The sequence below is a fragment of the Hemiscyllium ocellatum genome, chromosome 21 (genome assembly GCF_020745735.1).
Source record: "Hemiscyllium ocellatum isolate sHemOce1 chromosome 21, sHemOce1.pat.X.cur, whole genome shotgun sequence".
Lineage (NCBI taxonomy): Eukaryota > Metazoa > Chordata > Chondrichthyes > Orectolobiformes > Hemiscylliidae > Hemiscyllium > Hemiscyllium ocellatum.
In genome coordinates, this window is record NC_083421.1 from 17,533,592 (window position 1) to 17,554,665 (window position 21,074).

The following is a 21,074-nucleotide window of genomic DNA, read 5'->3' on the forward strand; positions in this document are numbered from 1 at the left end:
GGACAGAGCTGTCCCTGTATAACACTGGGGTACAGTACTGGTGGGGACAGACTGTGACTGTATAACACAGGGGTACAGTACTGGTGGGGACAGGTCTGTCACTGTATAACACTGGGGTACAGTACTGGTGGGGACAGGTCTGTCATTGTGTATAACACTGGGGTACAGTACTGGTGGGGACAGGTCTGTCCCTGTATAACACTGGGGTACAGTACTGGTGGGGACAGGTCTGTCCCTGTATAACACTGGGGGGCAGTACTGGTGGGGACAGGTCTGTCACTGTATAACACTGGGGTACAGTACTGGTGGGGACAGGTCTGTCCCTGTATAACACTGGTGTACAGTACTGGTGGAGGCAGGTCTGTCCCTGTATAACACTGGGATACAGTACTGGTGGGGACAGGTCTGTCCCTGTATAACACTGGGGTACAGTACTGGTGGGGACAGGTCTGTCACTGTATTACACTGGGGTACAGTACTGGTGGGGACGGGTCTGTCACTTTATAACACTGGGGTACAGTACTGGTGGGGACAGGTCTGTCCCTGTATAACACTGGGGTACTGTACTGGTGGGGACAGGTCTGTCACTGTATGACACTGGGGTACTGTACTGGTGGGGACAGGGCTGTCACTGTATAACACTGGGGTTCAGTACTGGTGGGGACAGGTCTGTGACTGTATAACACTGGGGTGCAGTACTGGTGGGGACAGGTCTGTCACTGTATAACACTGGGGTGCAGTACTGTAGCGGACAGGTCTGTCACTGTATAACACTGGGGTGCAGTACTAGTGGGGACAGGTCTGTTACTGTATAACACTGGGGTACAGTACTGGTGGGGACAGGTCTGTTACTGTATAACACTGGGGTACAGTGCTGGTGGGGACAGGTCTGTCACTGTATAACTCTGGGGTACATTACTGGTGGGGACAGGTCTGTTACTGTATAACACTGGGGTACAGTACTGGTGGGGACGGGTCTGTCACTGTATAACACTGGGGTACAGTACTGGTGGGGACGGGTCTGTCACTGTATAACACTGGGGTACAGTACTGGTGGGGACGGGTCTGTCCCTGTATAACACTGGGGTACAGTACTGGTGGGGACAGGTCTGTCACTGTATAACACTGGGGTACAGTACTGGTGGGGACAGGTCTGTCACTGTATAACACTCGTGTACAGTACTGGTGGGGACAGGTCTGTCCCTGTATAACACTGGGGTACAGTACTGGTGGGGACAGGTCTGTCCCTGTATAACACTGGGGTACAGTACTGGTGGGGACAGGTCTGTCACTGTATAACACTGGGGTACAGTACTGGTGGGGACAGGTCTGTCCCTGTATAACACTGGGGTACAGTACTGGTGGGGACAGGTCTGTCACTGTATAACACTGGGGTACATTACTGGTGGGGACAGGTCTGTTACTGTATGACACTGGGGTACAGTACTGGTGGGGACAGGTCTGTCCCTGTATAACACTGGGGTACAGTACTGGTTGGGGACAGGTCTGTCACTGTATTACACTGGGGTACAGTACGGTGGGGACAGGTCTGTCACTGTATAACACTGGGGTACAGTACTGGTGGGGACAGGTCTGTCACTGTATAACACTGGGGTACAGTACTGGTGTGGACGGGTCTGTCACTGTATATCACTGGGGTACAGTACTGGTGGGGACAGGTCTGTCCCTTTATAACACTGGGGTACAGTACTGGTGGGGACAGGTCTGTCCCTGTATAACACTGGGGTACAGTACTGGTGGGGACAGGTCTGTCACTGTATAACACTGGGGTACAGTACTGGTGGGGACAGGTCTGTCACTGTATAACACTGGGGTACAGTACTGGTGGGGACAGGTCTATCCCTGTATAACACTGGGATACAGTACTGGTGGGGGACAGGTCTGTCCCTGTATAACACTGGTGTACAGTACTGGTGGGGACAGGTCTGTCCCTGTATAACACTGGGGTACAGTACTGGTGGGGACGGGTCTATTACTGTATAACACTGGGGTACAGTACTGGTGGGGACAGGTCTGTCACTGTATAACACTCGCGTACAGTACTGGTGGGGGACAGGTCTGTCCCTGTATAACACTGGGGTACAGTACTGGTGGGGACAGGTCTGTTACTGTATAACACTGGGGTACAGTACTGGTGGGGACAGGTCTGTTACTGTATAACACTGGGGTACAGTACTGGTGGGGACGGGTCTGTCCCTGTATAACACTGGGGTACAGTACTGGTGGGGACGGGTCTGTCCCTGTATAACACTGGGGTACAGTACTGGTGGGGACGGGTCTGTCCCTGTATAACACTGGGGTACAGTACTGGTGGGGACAGGTCTGTCACTGTATAACACTGGGGTACAGTACTGGTGGGGACAGGTCTGTCACTGTATAACACTCGTGTACAGTACTGGTGGGGACAGGTCTGTCCCTGTATCACACTGGGGTACAGTACTGGTGGGGACAGGCCTGTCACTGTATAACACTGGGGTACAGTACTGGCGGGGACAGGTCTGTCCCTGTATATCACTGGGGTACAGTACTGGTGGGGGACAGGTCTGTCACTGTATTACACTGGGGTACAGTACGGTGGGGACAGGTCTGTCACTGTATAACACTGGGGTACAGTACTGGTGGGGACAGGTCTGTCACTGTATAACACTGGGGTACAGTACTGGTGTGGACGGGTCTGTCACTGTATATCACTGGGGTACAGTACTGGTGGGGACAGGTCTGTCCCTTTATAACACTGGGGTACAGTACTGGTGGGGACAGGTCTGTCCCTGTATAACACTGGGATACAGTACTGGTGGGGACAGGTCTGTCACTGTATAACACTGGGGTACATTACTGGTGGGGACAGGTCTGTCACTGTATGACACTGGGGTACATTACTGGTGGGGACAGGTCTGTCACTGTATGACACTGGGGTACAGTACTGGTGGGGACAGGTCTGTCCCTGTATAACACTGGGGTACAGTACTGGTGGGGGACAGGTCTGTCACTGTATTACACTGGGGTACAGTACTGGTGGGGACAGGTCTGTCCCTGTATAACACTGGGGTACAGTACTGGTTGTGGACAGGTCTGTCACTGTATTACACTGGGGTACAGTACTGGTGGGGACAGGTCTGTCACTGTATAACACTGGGATACAGTACTGGTGGGGACCGGTCTGTCACTGTATAACACTGGGGTACAGTACTGGTGGGGACAGGTCTATCCCTGTATAACACTGGGATACAGTACTGGTGGGGGACAGGTCTGTCACTGTATTACACAGGGGTACAGTACTGGTGGGGACAGGTCTGTCACTGTATAACACTGGGGTACAGTACTGGTGGGGACAGGTCTGCCCCTGTATAACACTGGGGTACAGTACTGGTGGGGACAGGTCTGTCCCTGTATAACACTGGGGTACAGTACTGGTGGGGACAGGTCTGTCCCTGTATAACACTGGGGTACAGTACTGGTGGGGACAGGTCTGTCCCTGTATAACACTGCGGTACAGTACTGGAGTGGACAGGTCTGTCACTGTATATCACTGGGGTACAGTACTGGTGGGGACAGGTCTGTCCCTGTATAACACTGGGGTACAGTACTGGTGGGGACAGGTCTGTCACTGTATTACACTGGGGTACAGTACTGGTTGGGACAGGTCTGTCACTGTATAACACTAGAATACAGTATTCATGGCCGACAGGTCTGTCACTGCATAACACTGGGTTGCAGTACTGGTGGGAACAGGTCTGTCACTGTACAACACTGGGGTTCAGTACTGGTGGGGGCCGATCTATCACTGTTTCACACTGGAGTGCAGTACTGGTGGGGGCTGATCTGTCACTGTATGACACTGGGGAACAGTACTCAGATGCTGACGGTTCAGTCCTGCGCTGCGACACTGACAGTTCAGTTCTGCGCTGCGGCACTGACTGTTCAGGCCTGTGCTGCGACATTGACGGTTCCGTCCTGCGCTGCGATACAGACGGTTCAGTCCTGCGCTGTGACGCTGTCGGTTCCGTCCTGCGCTGCGGCATTGATGGATCCGTCCTGCACTCAGATAATGACGATTCTATCCTGTGCTCAGATACTGACGATTCCGTCCTGCGCTGCGACACTGATGGTTCTGTCACGTGGTCCGACACTGACTGTCCAGTCCTCCGCTGCGGCACTGACGGTTCAGTCCTGTGCTGTGACCCTGATGGTTCTGTCCTGCGCTCCGACCCTGATGGTTCAGTCCTGGGCTCCGACACTGACGGCTCCGTCCTGCGCTCCTGCACTGACGGTTACGTCCTGCGCTGCGACACTGACGGTTCCGTCCTGCGCTCTGACACTGACGGTTCCATCCTGCGTTGCGACACTGTCGGTTCAGTCCTGCGCTGCGACATTGACGGTTCAGTCCTGCACTCTGATGCTGACGGTTCCGTCCTGCGCTCCGAAATGACGGTTCTGTCCAGTGCTCAGATACTGACGGTTTCGTCCTGCGTTGAGATACTGACGGTTCAGTCCTGCGCTGCGACATTGACGATTCTGTCCTGCGCTCCAGCACTGACGGTTCCGTCCTGCACTCCGACACTAATGGTCCGTTCCTGCGCTGCGACACTGACGGTTCAGTCCTGTGCTCAGATACTGACAGTTCCATTCTGCGATGCGGCACTGACGGTTCCGTCCTGCGCTCAGATACTGACGGTTCCGTCCTGCACTCAGATACTGACGGTTCCGTCCTGCGCTGCGGCACTGACAATTCAGTCCTGCGCTGCGACACTGACGGTTCTGTCCTGTGCTGCGATACTGACGGTTCAGTCCTTCGCTGCGACACTGACGGTTCAGTCCTGCGTTCCGATACTGACGGTTCTGTCCTGCGCTGTGACGCGGATAATTCCGTCCTGCGCTCCGATACTGATGGTTCCGTCCTGCGTTGTAGCACTGACGGTTCCGTCCTGCACTCAGATAATGACAGTCCTGTCCTGCGCTCCGATACTGACGGTTCCGTCCTGCGTTGCAATACTGACGGTTCAGTCACGTGCTGCGACACTCACGGTTCAGTCACGTGCTGCAACACTGACGGTCCAGTCCTGCGCTTCAACACTGACAGTTCAGGCCTTTGTAGCGACGCTGATGGTTCCGTCCTGCGCTGCGACACTGATGGTTCCGTCCTGTGCTGCGACACTGACGGTCCAGTCCTGCGCTGCGACACTGATAATTCCGTTCTGTGCTCAGATAATGACGGTTCTGTCCTGTGCTCAGATACTGACGGTTCCGTCCTGCGCTGCGACACTGACAGTTCAGTTCTGCGCTGCAGCACTGACGGCTCAGGCCTGCGCTCTGACACTAACGGTCCACTCCTGCGCTGCGACACTGACGGTCCTATCCTGCGTTGTGACACTGACGGTTCAGTTCTGCACTGCGGCACTGACGGTTCCGTCCTGCGCTCCAACACTGACTGTTCCGTCCTGCGCTCAGATACTGACGGTTCAGTCCTGTGCTCCGATACTGACGGTTCAGTCCTGCGCTCCGATACTGACGGTTCAGGCCTGCGTTGCGATACTAATGGTTCCGTCCTGCGCTGCGACACTGACGATTCCGTCCTGCGCTCCAACACTGACGGTTCCATCCTGTGCTGCGACACTGATGGTTCCATCCTGCGCAGCAATACAGACGGTTCTGTCCTGCGCTGCAACACTGACGGTTCCGTCCTGTGCTCCGACACTGACGATTCAGTCCTGCGCTCTGATACTGACGGTTCGGTCGTGCGCTCAGATACTAGCGGTTCAGGCCTGCGCTGCGACACAGATGATTCCGTCCTTCCGGTTCCGTCCTGCCCTCCGATAATGATGGTTCTGTCCTGTTCTCAGATACTATCGGTTCCGTCTCGCGTTGCGATCCTGACTGTTCCGTCCTGCACTGCGACACTGATGATTCCGTCCTGCGCTCAGATAATGATGGTTCTGTCCTGTGCTCAGATTCTGACGGTTCCGTCCTGCGTTGCGATACTCAAGGTTCCGTCCTGCGTTGCGATACTGACGGTTCCATCCTGCGCTGCAACACTGATGGTTCAGTCACGTGCTGCGACACTGACTGTCCAGTCCTGCGCTCCGACACTGACGGTTCTGTCCTACGCTCCAACACTGAGGGTTCCGTCCTGTGCTCAGATACTGACGCTTCCATTCAGCGCTGCGGCACTGATGGTTCCGACCTGCGCTCTGGTCCTGACTGTTCTGTCCTGCGTTGCGACACTGACGGTTCAGTCCTGCGTTGCGACACTGACGGTTCAATCCTGCGCTGCGACACTGACAGTTCCGTCCTGCGCTGCGACACTGACGGTTCCGTCCTCGCTGAGACACTGACGGTTCCGTCCTGTGCTCAGATACTGACGGTTCAGTGCTGCGCTTCAATACTGATGGTTCCATCCTGCGCTCTGATACTAACGGTCTACTCCTGCGCTGCAACACTGACAGTTCCGTCCTGCGCTGCGACACTGACTGTTCCGTCCTGCGCTCAGATATTGACGGTTCAGTCCTGCACTGCAACACTGACGGTTCCATCCTGCGCTGCAACACTGACGATCCGTCCTGTGCACCGTTACTGACGGTTCCGTCCTGCGCGGCGATACTGACAGTTCCATCCTGCATTGCGACACTGATGATTCCGTCCTGGGCTGCGATGCTGACGGTCCAGGTCTGCGCTCCGATACTGACGGTTCCGTCCTGCACTGCAATGCAGACGGTTCCGTCCTGTGCTCAGATACTGATGGTTCCGTTCTGCACTGCGGCACTGACAGTTCCGTCCTGCGCTGAGATACTAACGGTTCTGTCCTGTGTCCAGATACTGATGGTTCAGTCCTGCACTGCGACACTGACGGTTCCATACTGCGCTGCGACACTGGTGGTTCAGTCCTGCGCTCCGATACTGACGGTTCCGTCCTGCGCTGCGACACTGATAATTCTGTCCTGTGCTCCGATACTGATGGTTCAGTCCTGCGCTCAGATAATGATGGTTCTGTCCTGCGCTCAGATAATGATGGTTCTGTCCTGTGCTCAGATACTGACGGTTCCGTCCTGCGTTGAGATACTCAAGGTTCCGTCCTGCGTTGCAGCACTGACGGTTCAGTCACGTGCTGCGACACTGACGGTTCTGTCCTACGCTCCAACACTGATGGTTCAGGCCTGCGCAGCGACACTGACAGTTCAGTTCTGCGCTGCGACACTGACGGTTCCGTCCTGCGCTCAGATCCTGACGGTTCAGTCCTGCACTGCACCACTGACGGTTCAGTCCTGTGCTCCGATACTGACGGTTCAGTCCTGCGCTCCGGTACTGACGGTTCAGGCCTGCGTTGCGACACTGACGATTCCGTCCTGCGCTCCAACACTGACGGTTCCGTCCTGTGCTGCGACACTGACGGTTCCGTCCTGCGCTCCAACACTGACGGTTCCGTCCTGCGCTGCGACTCTGACGGTTCCGTCCTGTGCTGCGACTCTGACGGTTCCGTCCTGCGCTGCGACTCTGACGGTTCCGTCCTGCGCTGCGACTCTGACGGTTCCGTCCTGTGCTGCGACTCTGACGGTTCCGTCCTGCGCTGCGACACTGACGGTTCCGTCCTGCGCTCCGACACTGACGGTTCCGTCCTGCGCTCCGACACTGACGATTCCGTCCTGCGCTCCGACACTGACGGTTCCGTCCTGCGCTGCGACACTGACGGTTCCGTCCTGCGCTGCAACACTGACGGTTCAGTCCCGTGCTCCGACACCGATGGTTCAGTCCTGCGCTCTGATACTGACGGTTCGGTAATACTCTCAGATACTGGCGGTTCAGGCCTGCGCTGCGACACAGATGATTCCGTCCTTCGCTGCGGCACTGACGGTTCCGTCCTGCCCTCCGATAATGATGGTTCTGTCCTGTTCTCAGATACTATCGGTTCCGTCTCACGTTGCGATCCTGACTGTTCCGTCCTGCGCTCAGATAATGATGGTTCCGTCCTGCGCTCAGATAATGATGGTTCTGTCCTGTGCTCAGATTCTGACGGTTCCGTCCTGCACTCAGATTCTGACGGTTCCGTCCTGCGTTGTGATACTGACGGTTCCATCCTGCGCTGCAACACTGACGGTTCAGTCACGTGCTGCGACACTGACTGTCCAGTCCTGCGCACCGACACTGACGGTTCTGTCCTACGCTCCAACACTGATGGTTCAGACCTGCGCAGCGACACTGACAGTTCCGTCCTACGCTCAGATCCTGACGGTTCAGTCCTGCGCTGCACCACTGATGGTTCAGTCCTGTGCTCCGATACTGACGGTTCAGTCCTGTGCTCCGATACTGACGGTTCAGTCCTGCGCTCCGATACTGACGGTTCAGTGCTGCGCTTCAATACTGATGGTTCCATCCTGCGCTCTGATACTAACGGTCTACTCCTGCGCTGCGACACTGACAGTTCCGTCCTGCGCTCAGATATTGACGGTTCAGTCCTGCACTGCAACACTGACGGTTCCGTCCTGCGTTGCAGCACTGACGGTTCAGTCACGTGCTGCGACACTGACAGTTCTGTCCTACGCTCCAACACTGATGTTCAGGTCTGCGCAGCGACACTGACAGTTCAGTTCTGCGCTGCGACACTGATTGTTCCGTCCTGCGCTCAGATATTGACGGTTCAGTCCTGCACTGCAACACTGACAGTTCCATCCTGCGCTGCAACACTGACGATTCCATCCTGTGCACCGTTACTGACGGTTCCGTCCTGCGCTGCGATACTGACAGTTCCATCCTGCATTGCGACACTGATGATTCCGTCCTGGGCTGCGATGCTGACGGTCCAGGTCTGCGCTCCGATACTGACGGTTCCGTCCTGCACTGCAATGCAGACGGTTCCGTCCTGTGCTCAGATACTGATGGTTCCGTTCTGCACTGCGGCACTGACAGTTCCGTCCTGCGCTGAGATACTAACGGTTCTGTCCTGTGTCCAGATACTGATGGTTCAGTCCTGCACTGCGACACTGACGGTTCCATACTGCGCTGCGACACTGGTGGTTCAGTCCTGCGCTCCGATACTGACGGTTCCGTCCTGCGCTGCGACACTGATAATTCTGTCCTGTGCTCCGATACTGATGGTTCAGTCCTGCGCTCAGATAATGATGGTTCCGTCCTGCGCTCAGATAATGATGGTTCTGTCCTGTGCTCAGATACTGACGGTTCCGTCCTGCGTTGCGATACTCAATGTTCCGTCCTGCGTTGCAGCACTGACGGTTCAGTCACGTGCTGCGACACTGACGGTTCTGTCCTACGCTCCAACACTGATGGTTCAGGCCTGCGCAGCGACACTGACAGTTCAGTTCTGCGCTGCGACACTGACGGTTCCGTCCTGCGCTCAGATCCTGACGGTTCAGTCCTGCACTGCACCACTGACGGTTCAGTCCTGTGCTCCGATGCTGACGGTTCAGTCGTGCGCTCCGGTACTGACGGTTCAGGCCTGCGTTGCGATGCTAATGGTTCCGTCCTGCGCTGTGACACTGACGATTCCGTCCTGCGCTCCAACACTGACGGTTCCGTCCTGTGCTGCGACACTGACGGTTCCGTCCTGCGCTCCAACACTGACGGTTCCGTCCTGCGCTGCGACTCTGACGGTTCCGTCCTGTGCTGCGACACTGACGGTTCCGTCCTGTGCTGCGACACTGACGGTTCCGTCCTGCGCTCCGACACTGACGATTCCGTCCTGCGCTCCAACACTGACGGTTCCGTCCTGTGCTGCGACACTGACGGTTCCGACCTGCGCTGCAACACTGACGGTTCAGTCCAGTGCTCCGACACTGACGGTTCAGTCCTGCGCTCTGATACTGACGGTTCGGTCATACGCTCAGATACTGGCGGTTCAGGCCTGCGCTGCGACACAGATGATTCCGTCCTTCGCTGCGGCACTGACGGTTCCGTCCTGCCCTCCGATAATGATGGTTCTGTCCTGTTCTCAGATACTATCGGTTCCGTCTCACGTTGCGATCCTGACTGTTCCGTCCTGCGCTCAGATAATGATGGTTCCGTCCTGTACTCAGATAATAATGGTTCTGTCCTGTGCTCAGATTCTGACGGTTCCGTCCTGCACTCAGATTCTGACGGTTCCGTCCTGCGTTGTGATACTGACGGTTCCATCCTGCGCTGCAACACTGACGGTTCAGTCACGTGCTGCGACACTGTCCAGTCCTGCGCACCGACACTGACGGTTCTGTCCTACGCTCCAACACTGATGGTTCAGGCCTGCGCAGCGACACTGACAGTTCCGTCCTACGCTCAGATCCTGACGGTTCAGTCCTGCGCTGCACCACTGACGGTTCAGTCCTGTGCTCCGATACTGACGGTTCAGTCCTGCGCTCCGATACTGACGGTTCAGGCCTGCGTTGCAATGCTAATGGTTCCGTCCTGCGCTGCGACACTGACGATTCCGTCCTGCGCTCCGATACTGACAGTTCAGTTCTGTGCTGCGACACTGACTGTTCAGGCCTGTGCTGCGACACTGACGATTCCGTCCTGCACTCCAACACTGACGGTTCTGTCCTGTGCTGCGACACTGATGGTTCCGTCCTGCGCAGCAATACAGACGGTTCTGTCCTGCGTTCCAACACTGACGGTTCCATCCTGTGCTGCGACACTGACGGTTCCGTCCTGCGCTCCGACACTGACGGTTCAGTCCTGCGCTCTGAGACTGACGGTTCGGTCGTGCGCTCAGATACTGGCGGTTCAGGCCTGCGCTGCGACACAGATGATTCCGTCCTTCGCTGCGGCACTGACGGTTCCGTCCTGCCCTCCGATAATGATGGTTCTGTCCTGTTCTCAGATACTATCGGTTCCGTCACGCGTTGCGATCCTGACTGTTCCATTCTGCACTGCGACACTGATGATTCCGTCCTGCGCTCAGATAATGACGGTTCCGTCCTGCACTCAGATAATGATGGTTCTGTCCTGTGCTCAGATTCTGACGGTTCCGTCCTGCGCTGCAACACTGACTGTCCAGTCCTGCGCTCCAACACTGACGGTTCAGGCCTGCGCAGCGACACAGGGTTCCGTCCTGAGCTCAGAAACTGATGGTTCCATTCTGCGCTGCGGCACTGACGGTTCCGACCTGCGCTCTGGTCCTGACTGTTCTGTCCTGCGCTGCGACACTGACAATTCAGTCCACCACTGCGACACTGACGGTTCAATCCTGCGCTGCGACACTGACAGTTCAGTTCTGCACTCTGATATTGACGGTTCCGTCCTGCGCTGTGACTGTGACGGTTCCGTCCTCGCTGAGACACTGACGGTTCCGTCCTGTGCTCCGAAAATGACAGTTCCGTCCTGCGCTCACATACTGACGGTTCTGTCCTGTGCTCAGATACTGTCGGTTCAGTCCTGCGCTTCAATACTGATGGTTCCATCCTGCGCTCTGATACTAACGGTCCACTCCTGCGCTGCGACACTGACGGTTCCGTCCTGCGCTGCAATGCAGACGGTTCAGTCCTGTGCTCAGATACTGATGGTTCCGTTCTGCACTGTGGCACTGACAGTTCCGTCCGGCGCTCAGACACTAACGGTTCTGTCCTACGCTCAGATATTGACAGTTCAGTCCTGCACTGCGACACTGACGGTTCAGTCCTTTGCTGCGACGCTGACGGTTCAGTCCTGCGCTCCAATACTGACGGTTCTGTCCTGCGCTGCGACACTGATAATTCCGTCCTGCGCTCCGATACTGATGATTCCGTCCTGCGCTCAGATGATGACGATTCCGTCCTGCGCTCAGAGAATGATGGTTCCGTCCTGCGCTGCGACACTGACGGTTCAGTCACGTGCTGCGACACTGACTGTCCAGTCCTGCGCTCCGACACTGACGGTTCTGTCCTACGCTCCAACACTGATGGTTCAGGCCTGTGCAGCGACACTGGCAGTTCAGTTCTGCACTACGGCACTGACGGTTCAGTCCTGCGCTGTGACACTGACGGTTCCGTCCTGTGCTCAGATACTGACGGTTCCATTCTGTGCTGCGGCACTGACGGTTCCGTCCTGCGCTCAGATACTGACGGTTCCGTCCTGCGCTGCGGCACTGATGGATCCGTCCTGCACTCAGATAATGACGATTCTATCCTGTGCTCAGATGCTGACGATTCCGTCCTGCGCTGCGACACTGATGGTTCTGTCACGTGGTCCGACACTGACTGTCCAGTCCTGCGCTGCGGCACTGGCGGTTCAGTCCTGCGCTGTGACCCTGATGGTTCTGTCCTGCGCTCCGACCCTGATGGTTCAGTCCTGCGCTGCGACACTGACGGTTCCGTCCTGCGCTCTGACACTGACGGTTCCATCCTGCGTTGCGACACTGTCGGTTCAGTCCTGCGCTGCGACATTGACGGTTCAGTCCTGCACTCTGATGCTGACGGTTCCGTCCTGCGCTCCGAAATGACGGTTCTGTCCAGTGCTCAGATACTGACGGTTTCGTCCTGCGTTGAGATACTGACGGTTCAGTCCTGCGCTGCGACATTGACGATTCCGTCCTGCGCTCCAGCACTGACAGTTCCGTCCTGCACTCCAACACTAATGGTCCAGTCCTGCGCTGCGACACTGATGGTTCAGTCCTGTGCTCAGATACTGACAGTTCCATTCTGCGATGCGGCACTGACGGTTCCGTCCTGCGCTGCGACACTGATGGTACAGTCCTGTGCTCAGATACTGACAGTTCCATTCTGCGATGCGGCACTGACGGTTCCGTCCTGCGCTCAGATACTGACGGTTCCGTCCTGCACTCAGATACTGACGGTTCCGTCCTGCTCTGCGGCACTGACAATTCAGTCCTGCGCTGCGACACTGACGGTTCTGTCCTGTGCTGCGATACTGACAGTTCCGTCCTGCGCTCAGACACTAACGGTTCTGTCCTACGCTCAGATATTGACGGTTCAGTCCTGCACTGCGACACTGATGGTTCCATCCTGCGCTGCAACACTGACGGTTCAGTCCTTTGCTGCGACACTGACGGTTCAGTCCTGCGCTGCGACACTGATAATTCCGTCCTGCGCTCCGATGCTGATAATTCCGTCCTGCGCTCAGATGATGACGATTCCGTCCTGCGCTCAGAGAATGATGGTTCTGTCCTGCGCTGCGACACTGACGGTTCAGTCACGTGCTGCGACACTGACTGTCCAGTCCTGCGCTCCGACACTGACGGTTCTGTCCTACGCTCCAACACTGATGGTTCAGGCCTGTGCAGCGACACTGACAGTTCAGTTCTGCACTACGGCACTGACGGTTCAGTCCTGCGCTGTGACACTGACGGTTCCGTCCTGTGCTCAGATACTGACGGTTCCATTCTGTGCTGCGGCACTGACGGTTCCATCCTGCGCTCAGATCCTGACGGTTCTGTCCTGCGCTGCGGCACTGACAATTCAGTCCTGTGCTCCGACACTCACGGTTCCGGCCTGCGCTCTGACACTGACGGTTCCGTCCAACACTCCGATACTGACTGTTCAGGCCTGTGCTGTGACACTGACGGTTCCGTCCTGTGCAGCAATACAGACGGTTCAGTCCTGCGCTCCGACACTGACGGTTCAGTCCTGCGCTGCGACACTGACGGTTCCATCATGCGCTCCGAAAATGATGGTTCAGTCCTATGCTCCGACACTGACGGTTCAGTTCTGCGCTGCGATACTGATGGTTCAGTCCTGTGCTCTGATACTGACTGTTCCGTTCTGCGCTGCGATACTGACGGTTCAGGCCTGCGTTGCAACACTGACGGTTTCGTCCTGCGCTGCGACACGACACTGACGGTTCAGGCCTGTGCTGTGATGCTGACGATTCCGTCCTGCTCTCCGATACTGACGGTCCAGTCCTGCGCTGCCTCACTGACGGTTCTGTCCTGCGCTGCGATACAGACAGTTCAGTCCCGTGCTCAAAATCTGACGGCTCCATTCTGTACTGTGGCACTGACAGTTCTGTCCTGTGCTGCGAGACTGACGGTTCAGTCCTGCGCTGCGAGACTGACGGTCCAATCCTGCGCTGCAACACTGAAGGTTCCATCCTGTGCTCCGATACTGACGGTCCAGTCCTGCGCTGCCTCACTGACGGTTCTGTCCTGCGCTGCGATACAGACAGTTCAGTCCCGTGCTCAGAATCTGACGGCTCCATTCTGTGCTGTGGCACTGACGGTTCTGTCCTGTGCTGCGAGACTGACGGTTCAGTCCTGCGCTGCGACTCATGACGGTAGAGTGATGTGCTGCGACACTGACTGTCCAGTCCTGCGCTGCGACACTGACGGTTCCGTCTTGCGCTGTGAAACTGACAGTTCCGTCCTCCGCTCCGATACTGACGGTTCTGTTCTGCGCTGCGACACAGATGGTTCCGTCCTGCGCTCAGACAATGACGGTTCTGTCCTGTGCTCAGATACTGATGGTTCCATTCTGCGTTGCGATTCTGAATGTTCAGTCCTGCGCTGCAACACTGACGGTTCTGTCCTGCGCTGCGATACTGATGGTTCAGTCCTGTGCTGCGACACTGACGGTTCTGTCCTGCGCTGCGACGCTGACAGTTCAGTCCTGCGCTGCGACACTGACAGTTCAATCCTGCGCTGCGACACTGACGGTTCAGTCTTGTGCTGCGACACTGACGGTTCAGTCTTGTGCTGCAACACTGACGGTTCCGTCCTGCGCTATGACACTGAAGGTTCAGTCTTGCGCTGCGATACTGACGGTTCCATCCTGCGCTGTGGCACGGACGGTTCCGTCCTGCTCTCCAATACTGACGGTTCCGTCCTGCGCTGCGACTCTGACGGTTCCGTCCTGCGCTGCGACACTGACGGTTCAGTCCTGCGCTGTGATACTGATGGTTCAGTCCTGTGCTCTGATACTGACTGTTCCATTCTGCGCTGCGACTCATGATGGTTCAGTGATGTGCTGCAACACTGACTGTCCAGTCCTGCACTCCGATAGTGACGGTTCAGGCCTGCGTTGCGACACTGATGGTTCCGTCCTGCGCTGCGGCACTAATGGTTCTGTTCTGTGCTCAGATAATGATGGTTCTGTCCTGTGCTCAGATACTGATGGTTCTGTCCTGCGCTGCGATACTGACGGTTCAGGCCGGCGTTGCAATTCTGGCAGTTCCATCCTGCGCTGCGATACTGATGGTTCTGTCCTGCGCTGCGATACTGATGGTTCTGTCCTGCGCTGCGGCACTGACAGTTCCGTCCTGCGCTGCAATACTGACGGTTCTGTCCTGCGCTCCAACACTGACGGTTCCGTCCTGCGCTGCGACTCTGACGGTTCCGTCCTGCGCTGCGACACTGACGGTTCCGTCCTGCGCTGCGACACTGACGGTTCCGTTCTGCGCTGCAACACTGACGGTTCAGTCCTGTGCTCCGACACTGACGGTTCAGTCCTGCGCTGCGATACTGATGGTTCAGTCCTGTGCTCTGATACTGACTGTTCCATTCTGCGCTGCGACTCATGATGGTTCATTGATGTGCTGCGACACTGACTGTCCAGTCCTGCGCTGCGACACTGACGGTTCAGTCCTGCACTCCGATAGTGACGGTTCAGGCCTGCGTTGCGACACTAATGGTTCTGTTCTGTGCTCAGATAATGATGGTTCTGTCCTATGCTCAGATACTGACTGTTCCGTCCTGCGCTGCGACTCATGATGGTTCAGTGATGTGCTGCGACACTGACTGTCCAGTCCTGCGCTGCGACACTGACGGTTCCGTCCTGCACTCCGATAGTGACGGTTCAGTCCTGCACTGTGACACTGACGGTTCAGTCTTGCGCTGCGACACTGACCGTTCTGTCCTGTGCTCAGATACTGACGGTTCCGTCCTGCGCTGTGACTCTGACGGTTCCGTCCTGTGCTCAGATACTGACGGTTCTGTCCTGCGCTCCGACACTGACGGTTCAGTCCTGCGCTCAGATACTGATGGTTCCGGCCTGCGCTGCAACACTGACGGTTCCGTCCTGCGCTGCGGAACTGACGGTTCCGTCCTGCACTGCGACACTGACGGTTCCGTCCTGCGCTGCGACACTGACGGTTCAGTCCTGCGCTGCGATACTGATGGTTCCATTCTGCGCAGCGGCAATAATGGTTCTGTCCTGTGCTCTGATACTGACGGTTCCGTTCTGCGTTGCGATTCTGAATATTCAGTCCTGCGCTCCGACAGTGACGGTTCTGTCCTGCGCTCTGATACTGACGGTTCAGTCATGCGCTCAGATACTGACGGTTCAGGCCTGCGCTGCGACACAGATGATTCCGTCCTTCGCTGTGGCACTGACAGTTCCGTCCTGCCCTCCGATAATGACGGTTCTGTCCTGTGCTCAGATACTATTGGTTCCGTCTCGCATTGCGATCCTGACTGTTCAGTCCTGCGCTGCGATACTGACGGTTCTGTCCTGCGCTGCGACACTGATGGTTCCCTGCTGCGCTGTGATACTGACGGTTCAGGCCTGCGTTTCAATACAGGCAGTTCCGTCCTGCGCTGCAACACTGACGATTCTGTCCTGCACTCCGATACTGACGGTTCCGTCCTGCGCTGCGGCACTGACGGTTCAGTCATGTGCTCCAACACTAATGGTTCTGTCCTGCGCTGCAATACTGACTGTCCAGTCCTGCTCTGCGACTCATGACAGTTCAGTGATGTGCTGAGACACTGACGGTTCAGTCCTGCACTCCGATAGTGACGGTTCAGTCGTGCGCTCAGATACTGATGGTTCAGGCCTGCGCTGCGACACAGATGATTCCGTCCTTCGCTGCGGCACGGACGGTTCCGTCCTGCCCTCCGATAATGACGGTTCTGTCCTGTGCTCAGATACTATTGGTTCCGTCTCGCATTGTGATTCTGACTGTTCCGTCCTGCACTGCGATACTGACGGTTCCATCCTGCGCTCCGACACTGACGATTCCATCCTGCACTCCGACACTGACGGTTCCGTCCTGCGCTCAGATACTGACGCTTCCGTCCTGCGCTCCGTTAATGATGGTTCTGTCCTGTGCTCAGACACAAACAGTTCAGTCCTGCGTTGCGATACTGACGGTTCAGTCCTGTGTTGCGATACTGACGGTTCCGTCCTGCGCTGCGGCACGGAAGGTTCGGTCCTGCGCTGCAACTCTGACGGTTCCGTCCTGCGCTGCGACACTGACGGTTCAGTCCTGCGCTGCGACACTGATTGTTCCATGCTGCGCTGCGATACTGACGGTTCAGGCCTGCGTTTCAATACAGGCAGTTCCGTCATGCGCTGCGACACTGACGATTCTGTCCTGCACTCCGATACTGACGGTTCCGTCCTGCGCTGCGGCACTGACGGTTCTGTCCTGCGCTCCGACACTAACGGTTCTGTCCTGCGCTCCAACACTATCGGTTCTGTCCTGCGCTGCGATACTGACTGTCCAGTCCTGCTGTGCGACTCTTGACGGTTCAGTGATGTGCTGAGACACTGACGGTTCAGTCCTGCACTCCGATAGTGACGGTTCAGTCGTGCGCTCAGATACTGACGGTTCAGACCTGCACTGCGACACAGATGATTCCGTCCTTCACTGTGGCACTGACGGTTCCATCCTGCCCTCCGATAATGACGGTTCTGTCCTGTGCTCAGATACTATTGGTTCCGTCTCGCATTGTGATCCTGACTGTTCCGTCCTGCGCTCCGATACTGACGATTCCGTTCTGCGCTCCGACACTGACGGTTCCGTCCTGCGCTCAGATACTGACGGTTCCGTCCTGCGCTCCGATAATGGCGGTTTTGTCCTGTGCTCAGACACAAACGGATCAGTCCTGCGCTCAGATACTGACGGTTCAGTCCTGCGTTGCGATACTGACGGTTCCGTCCTGCGCTGCGACACTGACGGTTCCGTCCTGCGCTGTGACACTGACGGTTCCGTTCTGCGCTGCGACACTGACAGTTCCGTCCTGCGCTGTGACACTGACGGTTCAGTCCTGTGCTCCGACACTGACGGTTCAGTCCTGCGCTGCGATACTGACGGTTCAGTCCTGCGCTGCGATACTGACGGTTCAGTCCTGCGCTGCGACACTGACGGTTCCGTTCTGCGCTGCGGAACTGACGGTTCCGTCCTGCACTGCGACTCATGACGGTTCAGTGATGTGCTGCGACACTGACTGTCCAGTCCTGCGCTGCGACACTGACGGTTCCGTCCTGCACTCCGATAGTGACGGTTCCGTCCTGCACTGTGACACTGACGGTTCAGTCTTCCGCTCCAACACTGACGGTTCCGTCCTGCGCTGCGACTCTGACGGTTCAGTCTTCCACTCCAACACTGACGGTTCCGTCCTGCGCTGCGACTCTGATGGTTCCGTCCTGCGCTGCGACTCTGACGGTTCCGTCCTGCGCTGCGACACTGACGGTTCCGTTCTGTGACACTGACGGTTCCGTCCTGCGCTGTGACACTGACGGTTCCGTTCTGTGACACTGACGGTTCCGTTCTGCGCTGTGACACTGACGGTTCCGTTCTGTGACACTGACGGTTCAGTCCTGCGCTGCGACACTGACGGTTCCGTCCTGCGCTGCGACACTGACGGTTCCGTCCTGCGCTGCGACACTGACGGTTCCGTTCTGCGCTGTGACACCGACGGTTCAGTCCTGCGCTGTGACACTGACGGTTCCGTTCTGCGACACTGACGGTTCCGTCCTGCGCTGTGACACTGACGGTTCAGTCCTGTGCTCCGACACTGACGGTTCAGTCCTGCGCTGCGACACTGACTGTTCAGTCCTGTACTCTGATACTGACTGTTCCGTTCTGCGCTGCGACTCATGATGGTTCAGTGATGTGCTGCGACACTGACTGTCCAGTCCTGCGCTGCGACACTGACGGTTCCGTCCTGCACTCCGATAGTGACGGTTCAGTCCTGCACTGTGACACTGACGGTTCAGTCTTGCGCTGCGACACTGACCGTTCTGTCCTGTGCTCAGATACTGACGGTTCCGTCCTGCGCTGTGACTCTGACGGTTCCGTCCTGCGCTCCGACACTGACGGTTCAGTCCTGCGCTCAGATACTGACGGTTCCGGCCTGCGCTGCAACACTGACGGTTCCATCCTGCGCTGCGGAACTGACGGTTCCGTCCTGCACTGCGACACTGACGGTTCCGTCCTGCGCTGCGACACTGACGGTTCAGTCCTGCGCTGCGATACTGATGGTTCCATTCTGCGCAGCGGCAATAATGGTTCCGTCCTGTGCTCAGATACTGACGGTTCCGTTCTGCGTTGCGATTCTGAATATTCAGTCCTGCGCTCCGACACTGACGGTTCTGTCCTGCGCTCTGATACTGACGGTTCAGTCATGCGCTCAGATACTGACGGTTCAGGCCTGCGCTGCGACACAGATGATTCCGTCCTTCGCTGCGGCACTGACGGTTCCGTCCTGCCCTCCGATAATGACGGTTCTGTCCTGTGCTCAGATACTATTGGTTCCGTCTCGCATTGTGATCCTGACTGTTCCGTCCTGCGCTGCGATACTGACTGTTCCGTCCTGCGCTGCGATACTGACGGTTCTGTCCTGCGCTGCGACACTGATGGTTCCCTGCTGCGCTGTGATACTGACGGTTCAGGCCTGCGTTTCAATACAGGCAGTTCCGTCCTGCGCTGCAACACTGACGATTCTGTCCTGCACTCCGATACTGACGGTTCCGTCCTGCGCTGCGGCACTGACGGTTCAGTCATGTGCTCCAACACTAACGGTTCTGTCCTGCGCTGCGACTCATGACAGTTCAGTGATGTGCTGAGACACTGACGGTCCAGTCCTGCACTCCGATAGTGACGGTTCAGTCGTGCGCTCAGATACTGATGGTTCAGGCCTGCGCTGCGACACAGATGATTCCGTCCTTCGCTGCGGCACTGACGGTTCCGTCCTGCCCTCCGATAATGACGGTTCTGTCCTGTGCTCAGATACTATTGGTTCCGTCTCGCATTGTGATTCTGACTGTTCCGTCCTGCACTGCGATACTGACGGTTCCATCCTGCGCTCCGACACTGACGATTCCATCCTGCACTCCGACACTGACGGTTCCGTCCTGCGCTCAGATACTGACGCTTCCGTCCTGCGCTCCGTTAATGATAGTTCTGTCCTGTGCTCAGACACAAACAGTTCAGTCCTGCGTTGCGATACTGACGGTTCAGTCCTGTGTTGCGATACTGACGGTTCCATCCTGCGCTGCGGCACGGAAGGTTCGGTCCTGCGCTGCAACTCTGACGGTTCCGTCCTGCGCTGCGACACTGACGGTTCAGTCCTGCGCTGCGACACTGATTGTTCCATGCTGCGCTGCGATACTGACGGTTCAGGCCTGCGTTTCAATACAGGCAGTTCCGTCATGCGCTGCGACACTGACGATTCTGTCCTGCACTCCGATACTGACGGTTCCGTCCTGCGCTGCGGCACTGACGGTTCTGTCCTGCGCTCCGACACTAACGGTTCTGTCCTGCGCTCCAACACTATCGGTTCTGTCCTGCGCTGCGATACTGACTGTCCAGTCCTGCTGTGCGACTCTTGACGGTTCAGTGATGTGCTGAGACACTGACGGTTCAGTCCTGCACTCCGATAGTGACGGTTCAGTCGTGCGCTCAGATACTGACGGTTCAGACCTGCACTGCGACACAGATGATTCCGTCCTTCACTGTGGCACTGACGGTTCCATCCTGCCCTCCGATAATGACGGTTCTGTCCTGTGCTCAGATACTATTGGTTCCGTCTCGCATTGTGATCCTGACTGTTCCGTCCTGCGCTCCGATACTGACGATTCCGTTCTGCGCTCCGACACTGACGGTTCCGTCCTGCGCTCAGATACTGACGGTTCCGTCCTGCGCTCCGATAATGGCGGTTTTGTCCTGTGCTCAGACACAAACGGATCAGTCCTGCGCTCAGATACTGACGGTTCAGTCCTGCGTTGCGATACTGACGGTTCCGTCCTGCGCTGCGACACTGACGGTTCCGTCCTGCGCTCTGAAAATGACCGTTCTGTCCTGTGCTCAGATACTGACGGTTCACTCCTGCGCTGTGATACTGACGGTTCAGTCCTGCGCTGCGATACTGACGGTTCAGTCCTGCGTTGCGATACTGACGGTTCCGTCCTTCGCTGCGA

General features: G+C 56.8%; 2 protein-coding genes across 3 annotated transcripts in view; one reads left to right on the top strand and one right to left on the bottom strand.

The window, feature by feature from the left end:
- fbxw5 (F-box and WD repeat domain containing 5) overlaps positions 1–21,074 on the top strand; it is a 185,912-nt gene that overhangs the window by 83,186 nt on the left and 81,652 nt on the right. The window lies entirely within an intron of this gene.
- LOC132826029 (putative uncharacterized protein ENSP00000383309) lies at positions 10,167–12,362 on the bottom strand. Its single transcript, XM_060841752.1, has 3 exons — positions 12,043–12,362; positions 10,669–11,889; positions 10,167–10,569 (listed from the first exon to the last, which is right to left on the bottom strand). Exons 1-3 carry the CDS (start codon positions 12,360–12,362, stop codon positions 10,167–10,169), a joined length of 1,944 nt encoding a protein of 647 aa, XP_060697735.1.